The sequence below is a fragment of the Mytilus californianus genome, unplaced genomic scaffold, assembly GCF_021869535.1.
Source record: "Mytilus californianus isolate M0D057914Y unplaced genomic scaffold, xbMytCali1.0.p SCAF_12, whole genome shotgun sequence".
Classification (NCBI taxonomy): domain Eukaryota; kingdom Metazoa; phylum Mollusca; class Bivalvia; order Mytilida; family Mytilidae; genus Mytilus; species Mytilus californianus.
The window spans coordinates 63,664,941-63,689,999 of record NW_026262604.1 but is presented as its reverse complement, the minus strand read 5'-3'; the positions used below and the strand labels follow the sequence as shown (position 1 = coordinate 63,689,999).

The following is a 25,059-nucleotide window of genomic DNA, read 5'->3' as shown; positions in this document are numbered from 1 at the left end:
GAAAACAAAGAGGTTGAAAAAAATGATTCGCTAAGTACATGTTACACATTATCCGAGCAAGTTATTGTTTTGTTTACTATTGTTTAAGGTGTTTTCGTTATTTAGAATGACTGGAAGGTGATAACATCCTTATTAACCGATTCGTCTCACCTTATAAGTCACTTTACGGCCTTCAAAAATGAGAAAAACGCAAATAATAGTCTGCTGAGAGAAGACCTCGAAATGTGAAATTGTGAATAAATTTAGATGAAAAAACCAACGGCCGGATTTTTTGACAAAAGGTTAACTGAAAAACAGGCAAAACGGATAGCAACTAACGACAACAACGGAATTACATGCACCTGACAAGGGACGACAGGCGCGTACCGAAAACGGCGGGGTGAAACATGTCTGCGAGTGTCCAACATACCATCCTAACATGGGACAGTGGTGTAACTGCACAACATTATAACAGATCACAAATCGGTTGAAAATTGCATGACTCATTACATTTGCACATATCACGAAAAACAACTATCATAAAGACAAAAAATCACACTGAATGGAATTTGGAGTACTCGCAGTTCCCGAAACCAAGTTAAATCCAAAATCAACTAACACATACATCATGTTATCCCAGACTAAAGTAGCAATCGGTACATATCCAACGGATTAAGTGTAATGAAAAAATAAACTATCAGACTGAACTCATTTTTATGGATCATGGATCATTGATTATTATCAGATTTTCGAAGTATTTCAGCCTGATCACTCTCGTTTTCCATTGATGTTTTATTACTTTTATTAGAAAGGAGAAGGTAAAGTTGTCTACAGTTACCATTGTCTTTGGGAGAGAGAAATCTATTTTTTTTTAAATGACGGTTATGACAGTCCTCCAGTAAGAAACGATGTAATTGAATTTTAGGGTTGTTTTTTTTTTTTTTGGCAAACGCTTGTTTTTGTTTTAAATCATAATAAACGAGTACAGTGGATCCTAATTTTGGGGATTTGAATGTTGATAAGAACTACACAGGCCTCTTTTTTGCGCTACAATGTTTCCTGTGGTTTTTTGCAAGATTTCGAACACAAATTAAATAAAATAACACTGGAAATTACTAATATATGAATTGTTATGCTTGTCTTATGTATGATTATCTGTGTTTCTGTGTTTCTGTCTTTCTTATTTCGCTTTTGTCTGTCTGTCTCTTTCTTTGTATCATTTTTCTTATGTTATTTTAATTCAGTCTTTTTCCTAATAGGACGGGTTGTTTTGCTCTCTCTCTCTCTCTCTCTCTCTCTCTCTCTCTCTCTCTCTCTCTCTCTTTCTTTTCTCTCTATCGTTCAAAATTTATGAAACTTTATAATTTTCAATGATAGTATATTTATTCAGTATAAAATTATAAGAAATATACCATACAATAATATTTTAAATACCATTTCTATAACACCTAAACAGCATGGCTATCAAACATGTATATTCTATCAACTGAAGCAAGCAATAGATCGTCTTTTTTAAATTCAACATCATGAAATATTACAAAAAGAAAAAAGAAACAATCGGCTAAATTTGTAGTGTTATTTAGGTAGCACAGTATGATTTAAATATCGTGAGAAAACGAGCGTCCTTTTGAAAATGCATGTACTATTACAGTGAATATAGAAACAATTGGCTAATTTTGAAGCGTTATCAACGTAATTCCGATAATTTAAATATTGCAATGTCCTTTAAATATTCAACACTTTTTAACAAACAATCGATTGGATGAGTACTTAATAGTGTTCTCTTAGCAGATTTATTAAGTACATTTGTACTAAGTAATTTGATTTCATACTTGTATTATCTGATGTAATCTGTAAGCTGATTAACACTGTAAAAAGGGTTTAAAAAGAGAACACATTGAGCACATGTCTAGACTTAGACCTGTTTAGGATTGTGGTCTAAATTTGACTCGTCCTAAATATGCCTGACATAATGGATATTGAGCAGGCAACCATCAACAAATAAATCTCATCTAAATCATTTCAATTTCAGTTCTATTACATTAAGATAAACATAAATATTACATGTATAAGCTAACCATAATGCTCGTTAGCATGTGTAGGTTTGGGTGGGACATAATAAGCAGATGTTTTTTTTCTCTGTTAAATCTATACTACTAAAGGAAGAGACCGATTTCATTGAGCCGCAACTCCTCTGAAACCATACAAAGTCGGAAATATTTGTGATATGACGTATAAATATAGTGCTTTGTACTTCCTAAATTTGTCTTTGAAACAATCATTTTTCCACAGAAAACACCAATTTTTGAGAAAATATCTAATTTCGGAGATCCTTATCGACCAGTGTCATATACGCTTTCGCGCATGCTCAGTCGACGTACTGCCCGCGAAATTTAAAATCTCTTTGTTTCAACCCTTGCCCAATTGTACCGCGATTTCGCGGGCATCTTCTAGTGTTTATAATATGAAATACTTCTAGAAATCATTCTATCTAAAAATAAGAAGATGTGTTGCAATTGCCTATGAGACAACTCTCCATCAGAGATCAAATGACGTAGAAGTTTGAAACTATGGATCATTATACAGTAGATCATCCCTTCATCAGAGTTTCCAAAATACGAACACAGCATCACGACACAACCAGAAAGACTAAACAATTAACATCTTCACTGTAACATCGATTAAATTCGGCTAAATATCACCAATATATTTATCCCCTTCACATGAAGTCAGGCACACCAAAAAGGTAATTTCCCTTAGATGATCGATCGTTGGAAACAAAATATTCCATCCACAGTGCCTCAAATTCTGGTTTAGTAATATTTTTACCCTGAAATGAACAAAATGATATTTTTTTTAAACATAGTCGTTTTATAGAATTTAGTTGTATTCAAATCTTGATGTTACATTACTTTAGTTCCGACTAAGTCCGTTTTTTTCGTGTCCGATTTCATTCATACACAAACAAACAATTTGACACGTTATACCGTCAAAAATAAATGCAATGTTTAGATCAAAACAACGTCTTTCGTATTATCTGAGTGAGGGGTGATAATACAGTAGTGTGATTGAATATTAAGTGGAAATCCGATGCAAAGTTGTTTCCAAATCATACCGCGACAAATTGTAATGTGTTTCATTTCCGTGGCACTCTTTAAAATAGCTTTGGTGGTCTCTTTGTAGCGTGATCGCCTTACAAGCGGGAGGTCCAGGGTTTGATCCTTAAAGATGGTATGTCCAACATCTCCGCACGAGGCATTAAGGAATAAGAGCAAAGACTTGTAGGGTGGGAGTCGGAATAACCATTTTCGTGCTGGCACGTTAAATATCCGGCTATGTGTATCGATATAGTAAAAAGCACGGTACATTCAACATTCAACATTTTCCTGTTCTGGTGCTGCATATGCATGTAATAGTAGCTGTTGGACTTAAGTTTTTCTTACCCTTCCGGAGCATCTGAGATAATTGACAGTTTTTGTTGGGGTTGGTGTCACTCAATCTTTAATTTTCTTTGTAGTGTTTTGTGGACTTGTTTGTCGTTTTTTTTTTTTTTTTTTTTCTTTCTTTTTTTATGCCATGGCGTTTTCAGTTTCTTTTTGATTTATGAGTTTAGAATATCTACGCGGTATCGTTCCTCATTTTGTTAACATTGAACGTTTTATTTTATTAGTTCTGTTGTTATCTTCGTAAAAGATACATTTAAGTACATAAAAAGTCTGCATGGCAGTTGTTGGTATCTTATTTGAATTGTTGCATACTTACGCCGGATATTTTCTTAAAGGCAGTGCTACAATTTTCTTTGCTAATACCATATGCTTGATAAACCGTGCTAAATTCATTCTCATCTATTTCATTGTCACCTAAAATAGAAATAATCATAGTAGTATAAGCATGTTTTTTTTTTCTTCGGGATATAACATTTATATACTATTGCTTAATTTTCGGAACCTTTAAATCAATTTAGTTGAATTGTATCATCTACACTGTAAAAAATGAGAAGGTGCCAATGAAGAATTACAAACTCATCGAAAGATCACAGACAATGACGCTATTAAAAGAAGAAAATACGAAATCGTGGGTTGCTAAGGGGCAATAATAGGTTGTGCATGGAGTTAATCAATGCGTACCATGAACGACCGCGTAGACACACGTCAGATTTTTTTTACAAACGTTGGACAAGGCATATATAGTAGCATATGTTAGTTGATTTATATGAATAAAATTATTTTTTTACGTTTCAGTTATTTCTTACAATAAAAGCCGACATCAATTCACGTAGCTCTTAAGTTCATATGAAATATATATCAAGAGAAAAAGACAAATGAAATTGCATAAACTACAAAGTGAACGAGACCCGGACCTTAAAATACTGTAAACCGGGAAATTTTCGCGCCATCTTTTTTTCGCGATTTACCAACAAAATCTAGATTCGCGCAGTTTTGAATTCGCGATGTCCAGGTCGGTGTCCTATATAAGTTTTTATCATAAATGATTTGGAAACTGCACAGTGTTAATAAATGTATTTAAATCAAGTGATAAAACCAATCAAAATTTTATCGGTTCACATTTGAAACTATTAGTCATGTTTGCTTGTAAAAACACAATCACAATAAACAAAGAGGAATGACCTAATTAAGAGTGAATTAAATGCTGACAGAATTACTGCTTATTAGTTAATATTTTAATCTGATTGATCTGTGCAACAGATACAATTGGTAATCATTCTATAACTGAGGTGTCATTTACATAACTGTAACGATAGTTGTTATTTTTGCAATATCCGTAATGTCCACTTTGATTAATTAGGATTATCATGAGATAAAGTTTTGATATCTAACACTGACTTTCCTTTAGAAATAAAGTTTTATGTTTTGCGTAATAGATCTGTCGTCTGTAAAACCGATATTTTAAATTAGCCATCTACATATCCTAATGACATACGTTCATGTATGGTCTTCATATTCGTGTTCGGATTTCCTTGAAATATTCGCGGTCGTTTTATTTTCGCGTTTCAACTCTTACCGCGAAAATAGCGAAAATAATACTGCCGCAAAAATTTCCCTGTTTACAGTATACGATACCTGTGATTTTTTTTTCTAAAAGTTTTATTTTTAAATAGAAATACGAAACGAAATAAAAAATAAATTCACCCTTGCTGCAAAAATAAACACATGAGATGCATAGTCACACCTAAGTACCGGTTATAACCGTTCTGATGACCATGGCAATACAATAGATTTTGCTTACAACAAATTTAAATCTGTGTTACCTGTTGCATCTGCAGTATCGACTCACCGTTTCAAAATTTTAAGCAATCTGGGTAATTTTTTCCAAAGCGTACACCAAAACGTTGTGATTGGTTAAAATTGCCATAAACTTTTGAAATGTAACCAATCATTTGGAGATACGGACAATGAGAATACTCATAGTCTTTTAGATTCTGAAATGGCGAATAGACGGCGACACAATGTGATATTTACTACACTTTGTATTTTGATATTATGATGATAACATACCCGATTTGTCGTTGACTTTAAACATGAAATCTACAAATTTTTTCTGCCATTCCGGAAACTCTTTACCACTTTTAATGTCTTTAACACTTTCTGTCCACATTTTGAGCCATTCATCCTCCGATACCTTATCATCCTGTGTAAACAAATAGCATAACAAACTAATCATTGATACTAGGATTAAAAATGTGTACGCCAGACGCGCGTCTCGTCCACAAAAGACTCACCAGTGATGTTCGAATAAAAAAAAAATAAAAAAGCCAAATAAAGTACCAAGTTGAAGAGCATTGATGACACAGATTCCGGATATGTTTACCAAATACAGTTAAGGTAATATATTCCTGCAGTATTTCAAGAAATTCAAAGTTTTGCTAACAGTTAATCTATAATTATGGCCATGTCAATGATAATTCATGTCAACACAGAAATGCTGACTATACTGGATTGGTGATAACTGTTAAAATATAGAAAGCTAATAATATGCATGTATATTCTATAATTGTTTCCGTTAAGGTCATCTTTGCGGTTACATAACTGTGTGTTCACATACAATCGTATACCTATAATGGTTTACTTTTACAAATTGTGACTTGGATGGAGAGTTGTCTCATTGGCACTCTACCATATATTCTTATATCTATGTATTGTCGAGTTGGGTTGTTTCCTTATTGGCGTATAACAATTTTTTTCTTCAAATTCATATTTTGTAAAACCAATTTTTTTTTATCAAGTTTGGAATCTGTTGTCAGAAAAACATTCTACATGCATTAGATGACGTGTCATTTCCTTATGCAGTCAGCGAGGATAACATTAATTAAAACATAATTATTAAATTTAAGATACTTAGAAAAGGGAAATGAATTAATGAAACAAATGTGAATGAAGCCATTACTTTCTATCGTTCACGCTTTACTAGAAATATCCCTTAATATTTAACGTCCCTTCAAAACTTTTACCTAATGTATGTATGTTGTCATATGAAAAATTGTTAATATTTATCTGATCTGTAAACCCCGTCCAGACCCTCATATAATGTCCGGAAAAAGTTGTGTTTTTCATTATTCTGAGAGCAATCAAAACAAACACTTTCAAATAGTCCAGAAAGTGTTTTAATGTTTGTAAAATTAGGAATTATAGGAAGAATTATGACCTTTGATCCTATATATGGTTGGTTGTTCTAAATAATTATTTGTTTCAAAATACAAACAGTATATTCTGTATGTATAGCTGTTTGCTAGAAAACATTTTTGATCAAAAACCATCTTTAGATTAAAAAAAATGGTGTTAACCATGCATTAACTGTATGCATTTTTAGTTTATAACGGGATGTGGTTCGTTTGTATGTTATTCTTCATGACTATCTAGAAGGTTTAACATTTAATTAGAAAATACATCAAATCAAACACGCCCTAATGGTTTTAAAAATTATTTAAATACATTTAACATGTAAAGTTTTCGTACGAAATGATGACTTTTTTAACTGCATTATGTTTGATTACATAACTGTCTCCTAAATTATTCAGATGAAGGATTAAAATTATTCAAATATGACTCATGTTGTCAACATTGATTAAAATTCAGTGTCTTTATCAAATGACGTGTTTATTCAGCCTTGAAATTTAAGTGCAACCAAAATATCAAATATAATATATGAACTCAATATATTCAACATGAACTCAAATAACGATTAATTCACAACACGAACAGTGACTTTTTTTGTGTAAAAATGTAGTATTTGCGTTTAATACATTATCTGATAATAAAAGATTTATATATATTTTAAAACGCCATCGGTGGAATAATATCGCTAAAATAAGAAAGCTTTGTTATATAGTTGACATTTTGATATAGCAGGAAAGATCAATTTCATGAACAGCATGCCATTAATTCTATCACAGTATGCTTAACCACCACGCAATTGATTTGTCATGTCAGGCGTATACATTAACTCCGAACCGGAAAAACAATTTTTATTAAATCTTCCTGGAGATTCTGGTGCTTATTCGGTTGTAAAATAAATGTCGTTGTACGTCAACTTGCATGACTACCCTGACGAATGATTGAAAGCAAATATAGAATATGATAAAAAAAAATCAGTGTTTAAATCAGAAAGAGGAAAGTTACAACATTCAACTTGTAAACAATAGATTAACATGGTAGCGTGAAATGTCAAAATATTTATAAAGTGAACTGTATGTTTTCATAATTCACACAATTTTCACATTTTGAGAATCACCTCCATGCGATAATCAAAAGTTAATTTGTTATTAAGGTTTTTACACATTGTCAAAGGTTACCCCTTATATATGAAGCATTATTTCTTTCCTTTTTTTCTTCATCGATGAAATACAAGTTGCTTTCGAGACAAAACAGATTTTGACATTAAGTCTAAATTCATTTGCTATTTTATACGATATATAACAAACTGAAATGCATATAAAAATAAGGAGATGAGGTATGATTGCCAATGAGACAACTATCCACCAAAGTTCAAATAACATGGATGTAAGCAATTATAGGCAACCGTACGGCCTTCAACAATGAGAAAAACCCATGTCGTATAGTCGGCTATAAAAGGCACCGACATGAAAAATATGAAACAGTTCAATTGAGAAAACTAACGTCCTAATTTATAACAAAACAATTAACGAAAAACAAATATGATAGACATGAACCAACGACAACCACTGAACTACAGGATCCTCACTTGGGACAGGCACATTAAGAATGTGGCAGGGTCAGACATGTTTGTGAGCGCTCAACGCTCCCCCTAACCTGGGACAGTAGTGTAACAGCACAACATAAGAACATGCAGTTTTCTCAAAAATAATTTTGACAGTTTATTTCGAGTAATATGCAATACATGCTGTTTGCTAAAAAATATTTTTGACATTTTTTCTTTATTCATTTTTTATTCTATATATCTATATATAACAATCTGAGATAATCATTATACCTGGTTTTCATCAGCATATTTTTTCAAACCTTCCCATATCAAATTCAATGTTTCCTCTGCCTCAGAATATTCCTTGCCACCTTTTGTCCAGTCTAATATCTTACATACTTTCTGATGATAAAAATATCTTTGTTTACATATCAAAATAAGAACTTTTTTTTTCTCTGAAAAAACATTCTCAAAATAAATTAACGTAATTATATAGCAATGTCAATGTTATCAAGTAGATGGTTTAGGGATCGATTCTGTTGTTGATTTGCATTTGGACTTTTTATCTCAACCACTTAAAAGTTGTAAAAATTGCAAAAATATATTCTAATTCGCATTTCCTGCAGGTAAAACTTGCAAATCCCATTTACCGGAATTGTCAAAGTAAATACAAATATCAGTAGTTTTGACCTGTTCTTAATTTCACGTTTTTGAAACATCACTATGCGATACACGAATAGCTGTACACCGTAGTCTTTTCCGTCACATAAGATGGGTTTGTGAACAATCTTCCAAGGTTACCATCGGCGCACTGCAGTCCTTTACATCTGTATTAACATATTATACGTTTTCAGGAGGTTCGAAGTGTCATGTTAGGATATTTTACAATTTTCTGTAATTGTGTGCGTATGTGTGTGTTGGAGTGTATTTTCATTTTTTTTTTTTTTTTTTTTATTTTCTCTTTATGTGAAGTATTGTTTGTCCGTCTTCAAATTAACATACATGAACTAATAATGGCAAACAGAAAACTGTGAATTCAAATACAATTCAATTTTGCGCTGAACTAAACTGAACCATGCCACCCTGCTTCACTTGATACTTCCACCGTATTAGTAGTCAATCTAAAATCATGCACGAGGGGCTGATAACGACATCTATATTTACCACAAACAGAACATATTCGTTGTCATTTTTTTCAGTGCTTTGCATAAAGGTCAACAAAATTATGATGATGAACGTATAATTTTAGAAGCGATGGCTTCAACATAAACAATGCGTTTCCTCACTACTTCCATACTACATTTATAGGCGATCCGTATCTGATCATCCGTATATAATTTGTTTCCTCTAACGTGCAGTGTCCTGGATTCTATAAATTATTCAAGCCTTATCAATCATAGCCGCATCATTAAGCAACCAATTAGAAGTTACTTTTGAAATTAATAATTTCAAGATGGCTTGTATATCGCCTACAACTAATAGCTTTGCATCGAGATGCAAACAACGAGATGTGAAGCAATAACTGAATGTTTCCTCAAAACACTGGTGCGAAAAATTTCTTTGGTTTTCGTGGTTAATATCTTGCTGCATTAATTGTTTATTAAGAAATCATATGTTTATCACAAACCTATGGCAGTTTCTGGGAAATCATTCACCTCTAGTTAAGATTTCAAACGATTGAAAACTTGACATATGGGGTAAGCACTTTCCTATTCAAGGCCGTTTGTGACTAAAGAGGTTATCTTCGTAAGATAAAAGAATAAATAAATAAAATCATGAATTCCTTTCGAGATGTTCAAAAATGCAAAATCTTTCGTTATACTTCGTTTCATTTCGTTGTTGTCTCGATTGCGACGAAAATCGTAGAAAGCAAGATATAGGTATTGCTTTTCCGGCGGTGACGGCGAAGGATGCGTCAACAATTGTTAAGTTTTCTGCTTAAGTTAGTTTGATGGTAACTACGTGTGATATATCAATGATATTTTGTATAAAGTTGCATTACTATCAGTACATATCAGTTTGACAGCTATTTTGAGGCACTGCTCCCAATATCAAGGTCCAGTGACTTTCAATTAATAAACAGTTTTCAATGTTAAGTTTTCTGCTTAAGTTAGTTTGATAGAAACTACTTGTGTTAGCTCAATGATTTTTTTACAAAGTTGCATAATTATTAGTTCATATCAATTGGACGGCTATTTCGAGGCCCTGCTCTCTAGGTCCCGGTCCAGTGACTTTCAATTAATAAGCAATGTTCAATATTAATTTTTCTGCTTAAGTTAGTTCATTTGGAAATATTTGTGATAGATCAATGATATTTTCTATAAAGTTGCATTACTATCAGTACACATCAGTTTGAAGACTGTTTCGAGGCCCTGCCCCCTATATCACGGTTCAGTGACTTTGAAATATTGCTGTCTATCATACTCTTTTTTTCAAATTTTCTGCCGATAGGCGAGATATATCTCTGTGTCAACAGTTTATTTTTAAACATTTCATTTCTCTTTCGTTTTTTTCATTTTAATGAAATCTAAAACTACATATACATATTTATCATAGAATCGTATTGTACTTGTCTAATAATATAACCTATATTTTCGTTTGTCATATTTGTAGAGGTTCTTCCTTAAATGTAATATTACAAACCTCAACAGCAAGTCCAAAATCTTCTTTCTTTATCATCCCATCTTGATTTGTATCTGTAATGAAAAATGAAAATAACAGTAATTGAAATAAGATCTTATGTTAAATTTAGCAAACCTCTCTGATATTAATATTCATGTAACGTCAGTAGAGAATAATAATACTATTTGATCGGTTAGATCAACTCATAGTTAAATATTAAAACTAAAACAGCAGTAGAGGGAAAAAAAGCATAAGAAAAACTTGTATAAATTGCAACCAATTGTAGGTCATTTTAGTTCATTTAACCTATTTAACATTTACTTTATTTTGGCATATACTTCCAACCATTTCCGTTTTATTTTGCTAGCAGTTTACACACCGGTAAACATGCTAAACATTTCGTCCGGTATCATGTCAAGTTACATAATTAATATAAGAGACTTTATTTTTATCTTTCCGGCATTACTTGCAGTAAACAGCAAATTTGGTAAATTCTTTTAAGTGCACAGTTAACTACTCAAATGTTTCCAGTAAACAGGACAACAAGGGAAATTATGTTTATTTTCGTACATAGTAACTGAGTCAAATATGGTACGTCTAAAGTACCAAATACAATCTTCTCACTTTGCACAGTTGCTGATGTAAAGTAGAACGGATATAACTGCAAGATAACAGCAGTACGTATAAACATAGTCTGTACGTAACTAAAAAATCTTGGTTTTTATTTTAAAAATGATTCATTGTTTACTTCGTGAAGAAACAAATTACTATAAACAATTACAACCAATATGGTTTCTTTTTATAGTTATAAAACATTTTTATTATAAAATGCGTAGCGGGATACGCTTGCAGTCGACTCTCCAAGTCTCGCTAATATTTGACTTTATGCGATTTCCTCAATTTTGTTTTGTTGCATTGCAAAGGTATTGTTTCATTACCTTTATAAAGCGTTATTTCGTTACCTTTATAAACTGATATTTAAATTCAGTTGTTATTTCTAAATCGGTTTATAAGGTTTGACAATCTGTAAACTACTGTTTTCTAAATAGGGTAAAATAATGCAATACACATCTTCTTGATTTTGTTCTTATAAAATTGAGAATGGAAATGGGGAATGTGTCAAAGAGACAACAACCCGACCACAGAACAGACAACAGCAGAAGGCCACCAACAGGTCTTCAATGCAGCGAGAAATTCCCGCACCCGGAGGCGTCCTTCAGCTGGCCCCTAAACAAATATATATACTAGTTCAGTGATAATAAACGCCATACTAAACTCCAAATTGTACACAAGAAACTAAAATTAAAAATAATACAAGACTAACAAAGGCTAGAGGCTTCTGACTTGGGACAGGCGCAACAATGCGGCGGGGTTAAACATGTTTATGAGATCTCAACCCTCCCCCTATACCTCTAGCCAATGTAGAAAAGTAAACGCATAACAATACGCATATTAAAATTCAGTTCAAGAGAAGTCCGAGTCTGATGTCAGAAGAGGTAACCAAAGAAAATAAACAAAATGACAATAATACATAAATAACAACAGACTACTAGCAGTTAACTGACATGCCAGCTCCAGACTTCAATTAAACTGATTGAAAGATTATGTCTTCATCATATGAATATCAGGCACAATCCTTCCCGTTAGGGGTTTAGTATCATACCATAATAACATATATGAGAAGAACATAACCCGTGTCATGCCAACAACTGGTTTTTAAATAAATGTGTTTAGTGCCGATGCAAAGACCCTATAAGTGAATCAATATTAACGCCAAAATATGCAATCTTTAATGACCGAACAACAGTATCGTAACTATATCCCTTCTTAATAAGTCTATTTAAAGGTTTTGTTAGTTTCAGAGGTGAATACTTATATACATATATTACGCATGATAATGTATATTTCGAATGAAATACCTTATACATGAAGCGAATTATGCCGAATGTTCTTAACGTAATCTTGTTAAAAGAAAGATATTGGCAATGCTATACGAATAGCGGATCTCAAGCGTTCTTAAAGCAACCAATCCAGTTGCACTTCTTTCTCAAATTTTACATTACATTTTGTTAAATTAATTTTAAAAAATAGAAGGCCCTTTTTGACCCCTTAAATTAGTAAACTAAAAGTATTGTAAAATAGTTAAGTATCAACTTTCAGATCGTCACACTTCTTTGTTTCTGTCAGATATCATGTGTTTTATTGTTGAATTTTATATTAGATATTTGTTTTAATGATTCAACAATCTTATATTTTTTATTGTTTAACTACACAAACTGCCTAAATAGCCTCATTTTAGATCTTGTTATAAATACTTAAATATAAGTCTAGGCTTACACAAACAAAAGTTGTTCTAATTTCATCCTTATTTTGTGTGAAATAGTTATAGTTTGTCAAATTTTAATATATTCATTACGTCATATTCACATCCCAAATTATAAATTTTGAATTGTGAAGATTGATTGATCTTTTAATTTTTCAGTCAAGGTAACATCAATTTGAAAAAAATTGAAGGTATGATTACACTGCCTTTTTGGACCGTTAAATCAAAATTATGACGACCTACATGTATCAATAGCAGGTTTTAGATATTCCAAAGACATAAGTATGCCAGGTATCAATATCTATATTGTAGATTCAAGTAATTTGTGCCTTATAATTATTTGACGTTTTCAAAATGATTGCGTTAAACTCAAAATTAAAAAACAAACGCGAAAATAGCCTTCAAATGTCTTATCAAAAAGATATGTTGCAGATTTTAAAAGGATTAAAGAGTTACAATTTTGCAATTTAAGGGCCGGGTAATAGCTCTAAGCACGCCTTCTCCACGTAAACAAATATCTGACTATTGAACGAAAATCTGCTAGCAATGTGTAGTATATTCACAGACAACATTACTGACAAAATTGATTACATCACAATACTTTTTGCCAATAAGGACGTCATATTATTTCGAATTTCATAAATGTTTTGCTTGAATATAAAGTACTGAGTGTTCAGTTCTGAAAACATATCAAACACGAAAACCATTTTTGCTGATTTGGCTAGTCAGTCAGATATGCTTTTGCAAAGACTCTGAAGAGAAATAGGTTAAGCTGAAATTCAAGCAGAGAGTTAATTAAAAAAAGGGTATTGAAACAGATAAATACAAAGATAATTAATTTAAAGAGACTTGATAACGTGACTGTTTTTACAAATACTTAACTGTCATGACACACACTGATGCCCTGTCAAACCAACAAAACAAACAAATAAAAAAAAACAAATGACGCACTATTCAGAGTTTCCTATATTTTGTGAAATTTCAAAAACAACTTTCTTTTCAATTAAATGATTTTTTTTTTTAGACAATACAACAAGAAAGGATAACATCATATCTTAAGATGCACACACAAAACAAAGTCGGAAGTACAAAGAGAAAATTAGAACAATACTTAACATAACGCATTCATTCATTCAGTTGATGATTTTTGTATACGTCTTCAAATATATCGAATTGAGAGTAATTTTGTTTTTGTTATCCAATGGAGATAAACAAAATATATGAAAGTAAGAAGATTTGGTATGATTGACAATGAAGCAATTCTCCATCAAGGCGTGCATGTGAGCATCTATAGGTAACCGTACGGTCTTCAGCAAATCTCAGCAAGCTATAAAGGGCCCCGCAAAACAGAAATAAAACAATATTAACATGGAAACTGACAGCTTGATCTATTTCACAAAACAACAAATGAAAAACAAATTGATATGCAGCATCAAACGACAACAACTGAATTACAGGCGCCTGACTTGGGACAGGCACATGCAGAATGTTGCAGACTTAAACATGCTTGCGGGTGTCTTATCCTCTACCTAATTCGGGACAACGGTGTTACCGCATGATCATGACATAAGACGAAATTATGAAAGTCAGTTGAACAGGAGTTAACTCATCAGGATCGAATTAAACCACAAACACAACTAATATAACAAAAACATTTAACGCATAAAGTACAGATCTGATATTATTTGCTCTGACTGAAATTTTTTTTAATGTTTTATTTGTTTTCTGTTTTTAGTAGTCAGGATTTTACAATACTCTTACTTTAACATATTCAAAGCCAATAACACCTAATAAAAACTCATGTATCTAAGACTAAATATCAATCAGTACACAGCCAACATCCATGGATTTAGCGTTAAGTCGTCATTACAGTCCGAGAAGAACATGATCTGGTGCATGTACGTGTGTGTTATAAAGGTGTTCAACAATTCTAGATGTTAAATATAAAGTTAAAATTGTCTTAATCAAACATTCCTCAATTAAAACAAGGCAAGCAGTAAGGGCATCAAAGGAAAGAATATTGGTTCTTACTTTGTTAAGTATTCAGGACATTTAGTATCGATTTTAATGAGCATACGGTTTCTTCTTTTCTTAGTTCAATTCTGTTCTTAAGATTAACCATGTTTAAAATTAAGCAATTCAAAAGTCGTAAAGCAATAAAGCCTCTTTTTTTTTGTAAACAGTAATACATAAAATGCATAATTAAGTTATGTCAGAAATCTCGACCGAGGAAGTCGTAATCTACAGAACTTTCAAATGAAGACGTGTAGTTCTAAATTTAAAACGAATCAGTTTTGGATTAAATACTGACAATCAATGAGTGCATTAGTATTCATTGCTTTAATTAATTTCATTGAAATTCGAAGCATTCATTCGTTTGTCGGTGAATCGCATTAGGACTAATGATTATATGCAACTTGTCAAGCATTGGTGAATTGGAACTGCAGAGATTGCAAAAGGATTAACGATTTAGATGAAAGCAAGTAATCTGTTATTCCTGTGAGAACAATGATGTGCCAGATGTGAAAAATGAGAAAATAGTGAAAACCATCTTCTCTTTACACTAAATGACATTGATGTTAGATTTTTATCTTTTTATTGGTGTTATATAATAATTAACACTGACTGTCATAGCTGAGTCAAAGAGAAGATCAAAAAATGATGATGAATCAAATGACCTAAACTCGCTACATTTACAACAAAACGGAACAGCGTTTTTATCGCAGTTTTTCATCTCAAAATCATAAACTAAAGACTTCATTATTGAAAGTAAACAAAGTTCTCGACGACTCGTAACAAATGAAACTGTTTACTTGTTGTCGATCACGATGCATTTTTTAATTGCAGAACACACATGAGAGGTAATACCAACAAATTATATTCCATAACTGACAATTAAGTCAAACAAATACTGCAATTTTTAGCCCCAACAATGTCCCTTTTAAATGCAAAAAAATTAAAGCGACTTTAATACAAGGATATCAAAATCATCCACTGGGTTAAACAAGACACTGATAAACTATTATGCAGGTAGTTCAGACTATCTCTTGTTTAACCATGTCGATATTCTCACGTATATGAGTGAAACTAACACATTTAAAATAGAAACTATCAGTTGTGTCTTATTCCCGATTGTTACATTTAAAAAGAGTGTAAATTTGCATGTTGGTGATACATTCAGAGCAGGAGACGCGTAATCTGTCAACGCACCCAGTCTCGTTACTTTTGCAGTTAATGTGACTCCCTCACTTTTAATGGCCTTAATTTGAAATTTCCTAACGAATTTATGAAATGTTAAATCGGTAAATTGCTGTTGACTCTGTGGTTTTTTTGTAAGCAGAGAAAAGACTCTGAGGGTCGGTAGCAAACTAAACTTTTAAACGACTAAAGAAAAGATTTAAATTTTCAATTTTGATGTCGCAACCTTCCAGTAAGACCTACACATTGCATTTAATTTCGTTTGTTTTAACATGAATCAAAACCTCATAACATTGCCTTAGACATCAGGGAACGCCACTTATCACCTAATGTGTACCTGTTATGAACAACTTGAATTGTAGCGCTTGAACTTGTTTGCTGTTTGTGATAACTGAGTTCCCTTCAATATTTGGTAGTGTGAATGTTTTCTAAGTAATGTTTTTGTGAATGTCTGTTTTTCTTTTCGTTGACCATGGTGTTGTCTGTGTTTGTTAGACTTTGGTATTATAACTGCAACCTTGGTATCTTCTGTTGAAATCCGACCCATATATCCTTATTCACATTGTCTTGTATTTATAACAAGTGGTTGTTACTATGCAGTGACCACTCATACACCTTGGTATTTTCTGTTTTGATCAGACTCATATGTCCCTCTCTACATTGTCTTGTTGTCAAAACAAGTGGTTGTTACTATGCAGTGACCATTCATACATCTTGGTATTTTTTGTTTTGATCAAACTCTTATATCCTTCTGCATATTGTCTTGTTGTCAAAACAAGTGAATGTTACTTTGAATTGACCAGTCATACACCTTGGTATTTTCTGTTTTGATCAAACTCATATGTCCTTCTGCACATTGTCTTGTATTTAAAACAATTGATTGTTACTATGCATTGACCAGTCATACCTCTTGGTATCTTTTGTGATCAAACACAGATGTCCTTCTGCACATTGTCTTGTTGTCAAAACAAGTGATTGTTACTATGCAGTGATCAGTGACATTTAATAAAATATAAAAAAATATATTAAACCTTAATAAATGGCGATACAAACTGAATTTTGAATATCCATAACAAATGTTGTCAAGGACAAAAGACGAATAAGCGGATACACTATTACTTATGTTTTATTACAAAATACAAAGAAAAACAAAATGTTATTTCAACTTAAAAACGATGTAAAAAAAGGAACTGACTTGGAAAAGAAGGCATACGGGTTTAATAAGAGGTAAACACTAGCGATTTGCAATTGATATTATAATAATATTGTGTCCTCAAGTCAAGATTTTTATCGAGTGATAATTTTTTTAATTAAATTATCCTTAACTTCATAAGAAGCTTATCGATTGAAAATCCATTTTACTATTTCCAAGGCATTTATAAATTATAAGCATAGATGAAGATTTTAATTTCAATGAGAGTGTGGCAACCAAAAGTTAATTAGGACTGTTGGAAAGAAACTATTTATAAGTAGAATGACATGATTAAAATACAAATTCTAAGAAAACAGACAAATACAAATACAAATATATGAACATAAATTATGGTTTACAACCTTTTGTAACGGAGTTGACTACTTAGCCTTCGGCTGTTATCTGCTCTTTGGTCGGGTTTTTTGTCTCTTTATCATATTCCCCATTCTCATTCTCAATTTTATTTACAATAAAAATGATGGATAGATTTTATAAGGAAATAAAGTAGAGCACGTCATTATGTTTTAATGTGTTTATGAAACTAGTAGAAAAATTATAAGTACCATTCTAGTTTTCTCGTTGTGGCATGAAATACGCACAGCTCATAAAGTCATAAAGTCCAGTGTAAAACTAAAAAAATCGTAGTGTCGTTATCTTTATACGTATTGATCAATTTATTAATACAATAAATGGTATTATATTTTTGAATACGGAATATAACAGTTTTAAAATCATATTAATGGTGTTATGTAAATAAAACAAAAGGTTTATTTCATTGATAGTGCATATTTTAATAGATATTTGATGATTTCAAACAGACCTTTCTCGATAGTTTGAATATTTACTTCAAAAGTCTCAAATAACTGCTTTTAATATTTTGATGTGGTTCAGTCTTTAGTTTTTGATGTTGTGCTTTGTGTACTGTTGTTTGTCTGTTTGCCTTTTTCCTATTTAGCCATGGCGTTGTCAGTTTATTTTCGACTTTTGAGTGTGAACGTCCCTTTGGTATATTTCGCCACCTTTTAACAACTATATGTTTATAAGGCTTTCAACAATGAGCGGGTCCCATACCGCATAGTCAGTTGTAAAAGGCCCCGAAATTAAAAATGTAAAACATGTATGTATGTCACAAGGTATTTGATTTTAATGAAAGAAATCTCAGTAATACTAAAAAGTATTACACCAGGGTTTTCGATATCACAATCTTGTCAAAACTTTAACTAAATTTTATCATCGGTACAAGGACATCCTTAGTACATATAAATCAACGTGCAGATATCTTATACGTTCAGGTATTTCAGATCCCATCTTTATTGTAATATTCTATACAAAGTACAAAAATGTCGTCAATTACATCAAAAGCTGACCATTCCTTTAAACAGACTTATGAAGAAGGAATATAGTTTCGATACTGTTGTCAAGTCATTAAAGATGAAATTTTTTGGAATTCATATCGATTCACTCAGGTTCTGTGCATCGGAAAAAAACACATTTATTCTAAAACCAGTTGTTGGCATTATACGGGTTATGTTCTTCTCGTATGATTCATGGTGGCATGATACTAAATTCCTCAACGGTAGGGATTGTGGTTGATATTCGTATAATGAAGACATAATCTTTAGATCAGTTTAATTGAGTTCCTGAGCTGGCATATCAGCAATTGCTAGTGATCCTTAATTAATTTATGTTTATCATTGTCATTTTGCTTAGCTTCTTCTGTTACCTATTCTAACATAAGACATGACATTCTTTTAAACTGTGCGCATTGCTGTGTGTTGTTTAATTCATCACTGGCAGAGGTATAAGGAAGGATAAAATTTCACATAACTATTAAACCCCCGGCCCCCATGTTTACGCCTGTCCCAAGTCAGAAACCTCTAGCCTTTGTTAGTCTTATGTGCTTTTAAATTTTGGTTGATTTTTATGTTTCGGAGTTTAGTGTGCGTCCATTTCATTGAATTAGTATACATCATTGTTAAGGAGCAAGCTGAATCCCGCCTCCGGGTGCGTGATTTTTTCACTGCGTTTAAGACCCATTGTTGGCTTTGGGCTGTTGTCTGCTCATTTAGCGGGTTGTTGTGTCTTTTGACATATTCCCAGTTCCCATTTGCAATTATATTTATGTTTTAATTTCTTTTATCACGTTTTATTTTATTACCGAGAAGTTTTAAGTCAGAGCTTGTTATAATAATTAATTGTATAACACACGGTATTAGGCATATTATAAATGTTAAATGGAAATGTACAGAAAAAACTCGACATTTTATTCATTTTCATCTGATTTCTTCCGATTGTCAGACTGTAAGGCTATAGTTTTCTCGTTTGAATTGTTTTACATTTGTAATTTCAGAGCATTTTATAGCTGACTATGTGGTATGGGTTTTACTCATTGCTGAAGGCCATACGGTAACCTATAGTTGATGATTTCTGTGTCATTTGGTCTCTTGTTGAGAGTCATCTCATTGGCAATCATACCACATCTTCCAATTTTTATATATACTGGAAGAACTGTGTTCAAGAAATGCAAACAGCTGACCGTATGTGTCTTATAAACAAAGGAACGTGTGCGACTTATATTTTTAGGAATGAGTTTCACGTTTACCCTATAAATGCATTTTAAAGATTTGGAAAAAGAATCGTAACGTTTCATTCCTACACGATATGTGTGGTTGTAACAATGCATAGACATATACTATTGTGAAACAGTAAGGTAACTCCTCTTAACTATAATTATCTATAGGTTGCACTTTGTAAATACAGCTGTTTCTCAAACCACGCCTCTTTTGGGGAGATATATAATATTCATAGATAATTAATTTTGTTTATGCACTGGTTCCCAGTTATGATCTCTATGTTTCATCTCATAGAGACATAACTTGGGAATGTTACCAGTAAATATGCATATGCATATCAGTCATATTGAAATCTGTAGAATCCTAAAGTCAAGGTAGGGCTAGTACATAATTTTAGTGTAAGTTTAAACTCTTAGAAGTTCGGGGCATATAAACGTTGAAAATATGCCGCATAGCCCTATATTTTGACCTTTGGAAAAAATAGTAGTGCATATGAACTTTCCATTCTAGGATATAATTTTTTTCAAAACTTCATAGTAAAAGTGGTACAGTTTTAGCCGTATAAGGAGTTCCTATGAGAAATTGCATTGTAGATATTTACAGAAATGCAACCTATATAGGGTAAAAAAAGAGAACATACAGAATTTCACCAAATCTGGTTTAACTCAAATATGAAGTTTCATAGATATTTCATGAAGATTGAGAAAATCCTGGGCCTTAACTATGATGACTCAGCATAAATTCACAGTTTACAGTATGCATAGTTTACTTAAAGCCCTGAATTCAAAATTAATTCGTAATATATGCATATTTGTAATTTAAATTGTTTAGAAGTGCTTATATTTACTCCTCGCATTCATTGAAATACATAGATCCTTCCTGAATATTATTGGTGGGGTGTTTTTGTCCTGTCGATAGCCCAAGCCGTAACACCTAAATATACCTTTTGTGACAGCGGCATAAAAAAATACAAGCTAGAAATACAAAAATAACTCAATCAAACATAAAATAGTGTGTTGTTTCCTAGATATGTACTAAATATTCCATATTGGTAGAAACAGCAGAATAATTTAGGAAATTTGAGGCCCCAGGGGCAAAAAAACAGAGAAAAATGCCTATCCCTTGGGTCATAAAACAATTGATTTAACTTGTAAATGCTATGATTTTATTATTTTGAAGGTCTTTTGTATAGAAACATTAACTGTGCTTGAAAGTTATGCAAAAATCTGATGTAAGCAGTCATTTCTATAAAATTTAAGTGGATTCGTACATCAGACTGGTATCTTCATTCATACAACTTTTGCAAATATGGCTTTGTTTAAACACTTCTAGTTCATATATTAGCTTAATTATGTTAAATATATGGTTAGAGATGATACTGTCGTGATAAGATTTCTAAACTGACTATTTGAGGCAGATATTGTTAACTTTCATTGACAAATAGGCAAACAGTAAGATGTGGACTGAAAACAGAGGCAGGATTGGATACTTTATACAATCTTGAATGTTGGAATGATTAACTGCTAAACATTACATTTGTAGTATTCTGAAATGCTTTCAATTTGTTATCAGAATAGTTTCAAACAGGTTCTAGACATTTCATGTCAGAAAACATGCACATGGGGTAAGCTGGCAATAATTAAAATCTTGTTTTTAAATTCTTTAAAAAATTGAAACAGGGGTGGGGATATAAAATGTACTGTAAAAGAAAACTAAGTGTATATGCAGTGATCTGTTTCAGGCATTACTTTTGATAAATAAGTATTGTTGTGAGAAAAAGTGTTTTTAGAGAGTTTTCTATATGAATAAATGTTAGTATAGGTTGCACTTTGTAAATACAGCTGTTTCTCAAACCACGCTTCTTTTGGGGAGATATATAATATTCATAGATAATTAATTTTGTTTATGCACTGGTTCCCAGTTATGATCTCTATGTTTCATCTCATAGAGACATAACTTGGGAATGTTACCAGTAAATATCCATATGCATATCAGTCATATTGAAATCTGTGGAAGTCCAGGTAGGGCTAGTACATAATTTTAGTGTAAGTTTAAACTCTTAGAAGTTCGCGGTATATAAACGTTGAAAATATGCCGCACAGCCCTATATTTTGACATTTGGAAAAATTAGTAGTGCATATGAACTTTCCAATCCAGGATATAATCTTTTTCAAAACTTCATAGTAAAAGTGGTACAGTTTTAGCCGTAAAACGAGTTCCTATGAGAAATTGCATTGTAGATATTTACAGAAATGCAACCTATATAAATAAATACCTACCAGAACACTTTAAAACATGAAAAGACCCAGCACATTGTTAAGCAAATTACGGTTCAGGCTTTTTAAAAGTCACATATTAAATTATTCTTAACAATAATTAAACTGATCGATTAGCCAACAAAAATGAAAAAAATCGGTAAAAAGGACTCATCGACAAAATCATTTTTTAATTAAAAACACCTACACAGAAAAGAGCGTACTTAATTATAAATAGAGGTTAAAATAAAAAGTCACCAGGAAAAGTGTTATTGAAAGGATCTATATACCTCGTTGCATGTGACATTTGTTATATATTGTCTTCTAATTAGGGCTAATCATTGTAAGATCCGGCACAAGAGCTGGACAAATTAGGAAAATAAGTCTGCAAGCTTTGTAGCATTATTAAGAACCGTATGATTGAAAAAGGAACTTGTGTTTATATTACAATAAACATAAGAGTTCCACTGTATTGGAAGGCTATCTAATCGATTCTGTAATGCATATTTTTGAAGTGTATCAGATTAAACAAATTTGTGTATTTAAATAAGAATAACGAGTATGATCATATTGTTACAAGACCTGCTTTAATATATTTAGTAGTCCTGTATTATTTTTTAATATAGGAACTTTCTTTCGGATTAGGCTGCTGTATTTTATTTTTGAGAATTGTTTGTTCTACTTTTTATTTACTTCATGTTTATTTATTACAAGTGTCGAAACTGTAATGAAATATTGAACATATATCCCTCAAAAATCATCAATAATACGATTAGGTTGTAATGCTATTTAGTCTGTATTGTCTGTGATTTTCTTTGACTTATCACTCTGAAAAACTATGTTTTTTTCTTAATGTCACAGTTTGAACAAAATTTTAGATTTTTGTTATGTACCGAATGTTTCATATAATTGTTAATCGTTATAACGTATGAGAGAACGTGTATTCATACAGATTAGAAAAGATAACAACTAAAACCAGCATACAACAACGCAGCATTTTCTTCCATAAAAGCAATTACTTGTTCTTCTAAATAAGGAAGGAAACTATGCTAAAGATATAGAACCATCAAAATAAGCCGAAAAAATATCTTTTATAGAAGTCAACGGAGTGCTTGTAAAAACACTGTTAAAATTAACTCAAATGTGAGCATTTATTGATACAGTCATCTTGGATATGTTGCATGCTATTTACGTCGGTTTTTTTTTAAAGCTTGCAGCATTCAGACTTAATTGTCAATTTATTTTCAAATGCCTAGAAATGCACTTGATTGAAACATATGATATTTGTCTATTAAAATTGAGAATGGAAACGGGGAATGTGTCAAAGAGACAACAACTCGACTAAAGAGCAGAAAGCAGCTCAAGACCACCAATGGGTCTTCAACACAGCGAGAAAATCACGAAACCCGGAGGCGGGCTTTAGCTGTCCCCTAAGCAAAAATGTATACTGGTTCAGAGAAAATGGACGTCACACTAAACTCCAAAATATATAAATAGTATATATTTACATACATATTTGTCACAAAATTCTATTTAAAAGTTATATTTTATAACGTGTACCGTTGCTGAATTAAGATAAATGGCTAAGAAACTAATCTTTCAACTCTGCCATACACAGTTTGCCTTGGTTGAATCTTTTCATATATCTCCTGTCAAAAATCTGCTTCAGATACACGAAATTTATATAAAGAGTTATTTAACACATTCATGAATAAAGAAAAATTATCCACTAGTTAAAGTACCACCAAGAAAACAAGAATGGAACTTCACTTTAATATCAATTACATAATAGCAGTGGATGTTAACAATGTCTTCAAAGTAAGGTATTATTTTTATACGAACAATTTCGCGCTATATAACTTTCAAAAAACTGTTAAAATTTTATATTCCAAATTACATGCAATTGATACCTTATTTCTTTATATTGTGTGATTATTAATAGTTTACCACTGAAAAGTAAAAAAATCAGAATAATGTATCGCTGAAAACACAAGAACACGTTTAAAGGTGAGCAAGAAAGGAATGTGAGAAAATTGAAAATGAATTTACGAGCTTTCTTAATTTATTTTAAAAAATTGGAATCGAATTAATTAAGCGGATAAAACTAAATCAAAACCTGCAAATTATATTTGTATTTCAAGTATTGTTATCATATTGTATCATATTACTCAAATTTAGAATTTGCCCAAAACCAAATTTAAGTTAGAAATTGACAAAATTATATTATCCAACACATACAAATAAAAGAATATAAATATAAAAAAAACAACACCTTACCGTATAACAAATGAAACACCCGAAGTATTTTCTCCTTTTGGAAGTCCGTCAACGATCTATCCGCCATTCTGAAATATAACAAGACTGATCACACTGGATCGGTTGTTCCTGGCTTATTGATTTCCGTTCAAATCCTGCTTGATTCAGACCATGAAATTAAAAAATACATTTTTATGTTTGAAATCGTATGAAATCAATTTTGTAAATAAAAGATAACTTGGTTTTGATATAGAAATAATGAGCGATACTAAATATGTCAATTATTATGGGTAAAACACTATTTTAGCATTTGCCGTGTTTGATATATAATCCTGTTTGTTTAAGCCTTTTTTTTATACTTGACGTAATAACCTTTTATTTAGCGATAGCATGTGAAAACATTTCTGGGTAATTGCAAATTGAATAGTATTGTTGTTTATTGTTGTTTTGTGTCAAATAAAGCCTGCTTTAATATTGTGTTGC

At 31.7% G+C, this 25,059-nt stretch overlaps 1 protein-coding gene across 1 annotated transcript; it reads right to left on the bottom strand.

Annotated features, from left to right (window-relative positions):
• Positions 1–1,343: 1,343 nt before the first annotated feature.
• LOC127722176 (sarcoplasmic calcium-binding proteins I, III, and IV-like) lies at positions 1,344–24,758 on the bottom strand. Its single transcript, XM_052229068.1, has 6 exons — positions 24,598–24,758; positions 10,801–10,853; positions 8,449–8,559; positions 5,496–5,628; positions 3,742–3,839; positions 1,344–2,809 (listed from the first exon to the last, which is right to left on the bottom strand). The coding sequence occupies exons 1-6, from the start codon at positions 24,662–24,664 to the stop codon at positions 2,699–2,701; spliced, it is 573 nt and encodes a 190-aa protein (XP_052085028.1). The 5' UTR covers positions 24,665–24,758; the 3' UTR covers positions 1,344–2,698.
• Between the last annotated feature and the right edge of the window lie 301 nt (positions 24,759–25,059).

What these genes read in the sequence shown, in the direction of transcription:
- LOC127722176 (XM_052229068.1), bottom strand. Translation starts at nt 24,664, where the DNA reads ATGGCGGATAGATCGTTGACGGACTTCCAAAAGGAGAAAATACTTCGG. An exon ending in ATTTTGGACTTGCTGTTGAG is followed by an intron (nt 8,560 to 10,800) that starts GTTTGTAATATT and finishes TTTTATCATCAG; the next exon opens with AAAGTATGTAAGATATTAGA. An exon ending in CCTTTAAGAAAATATCCGGC is followed by an intron (nt 2,810 to 3,741) that starts GTAAGTATGCAA and finishes TGTTCATTTCAG; the next exon opens with GGTAAAAATATTACTAAACC.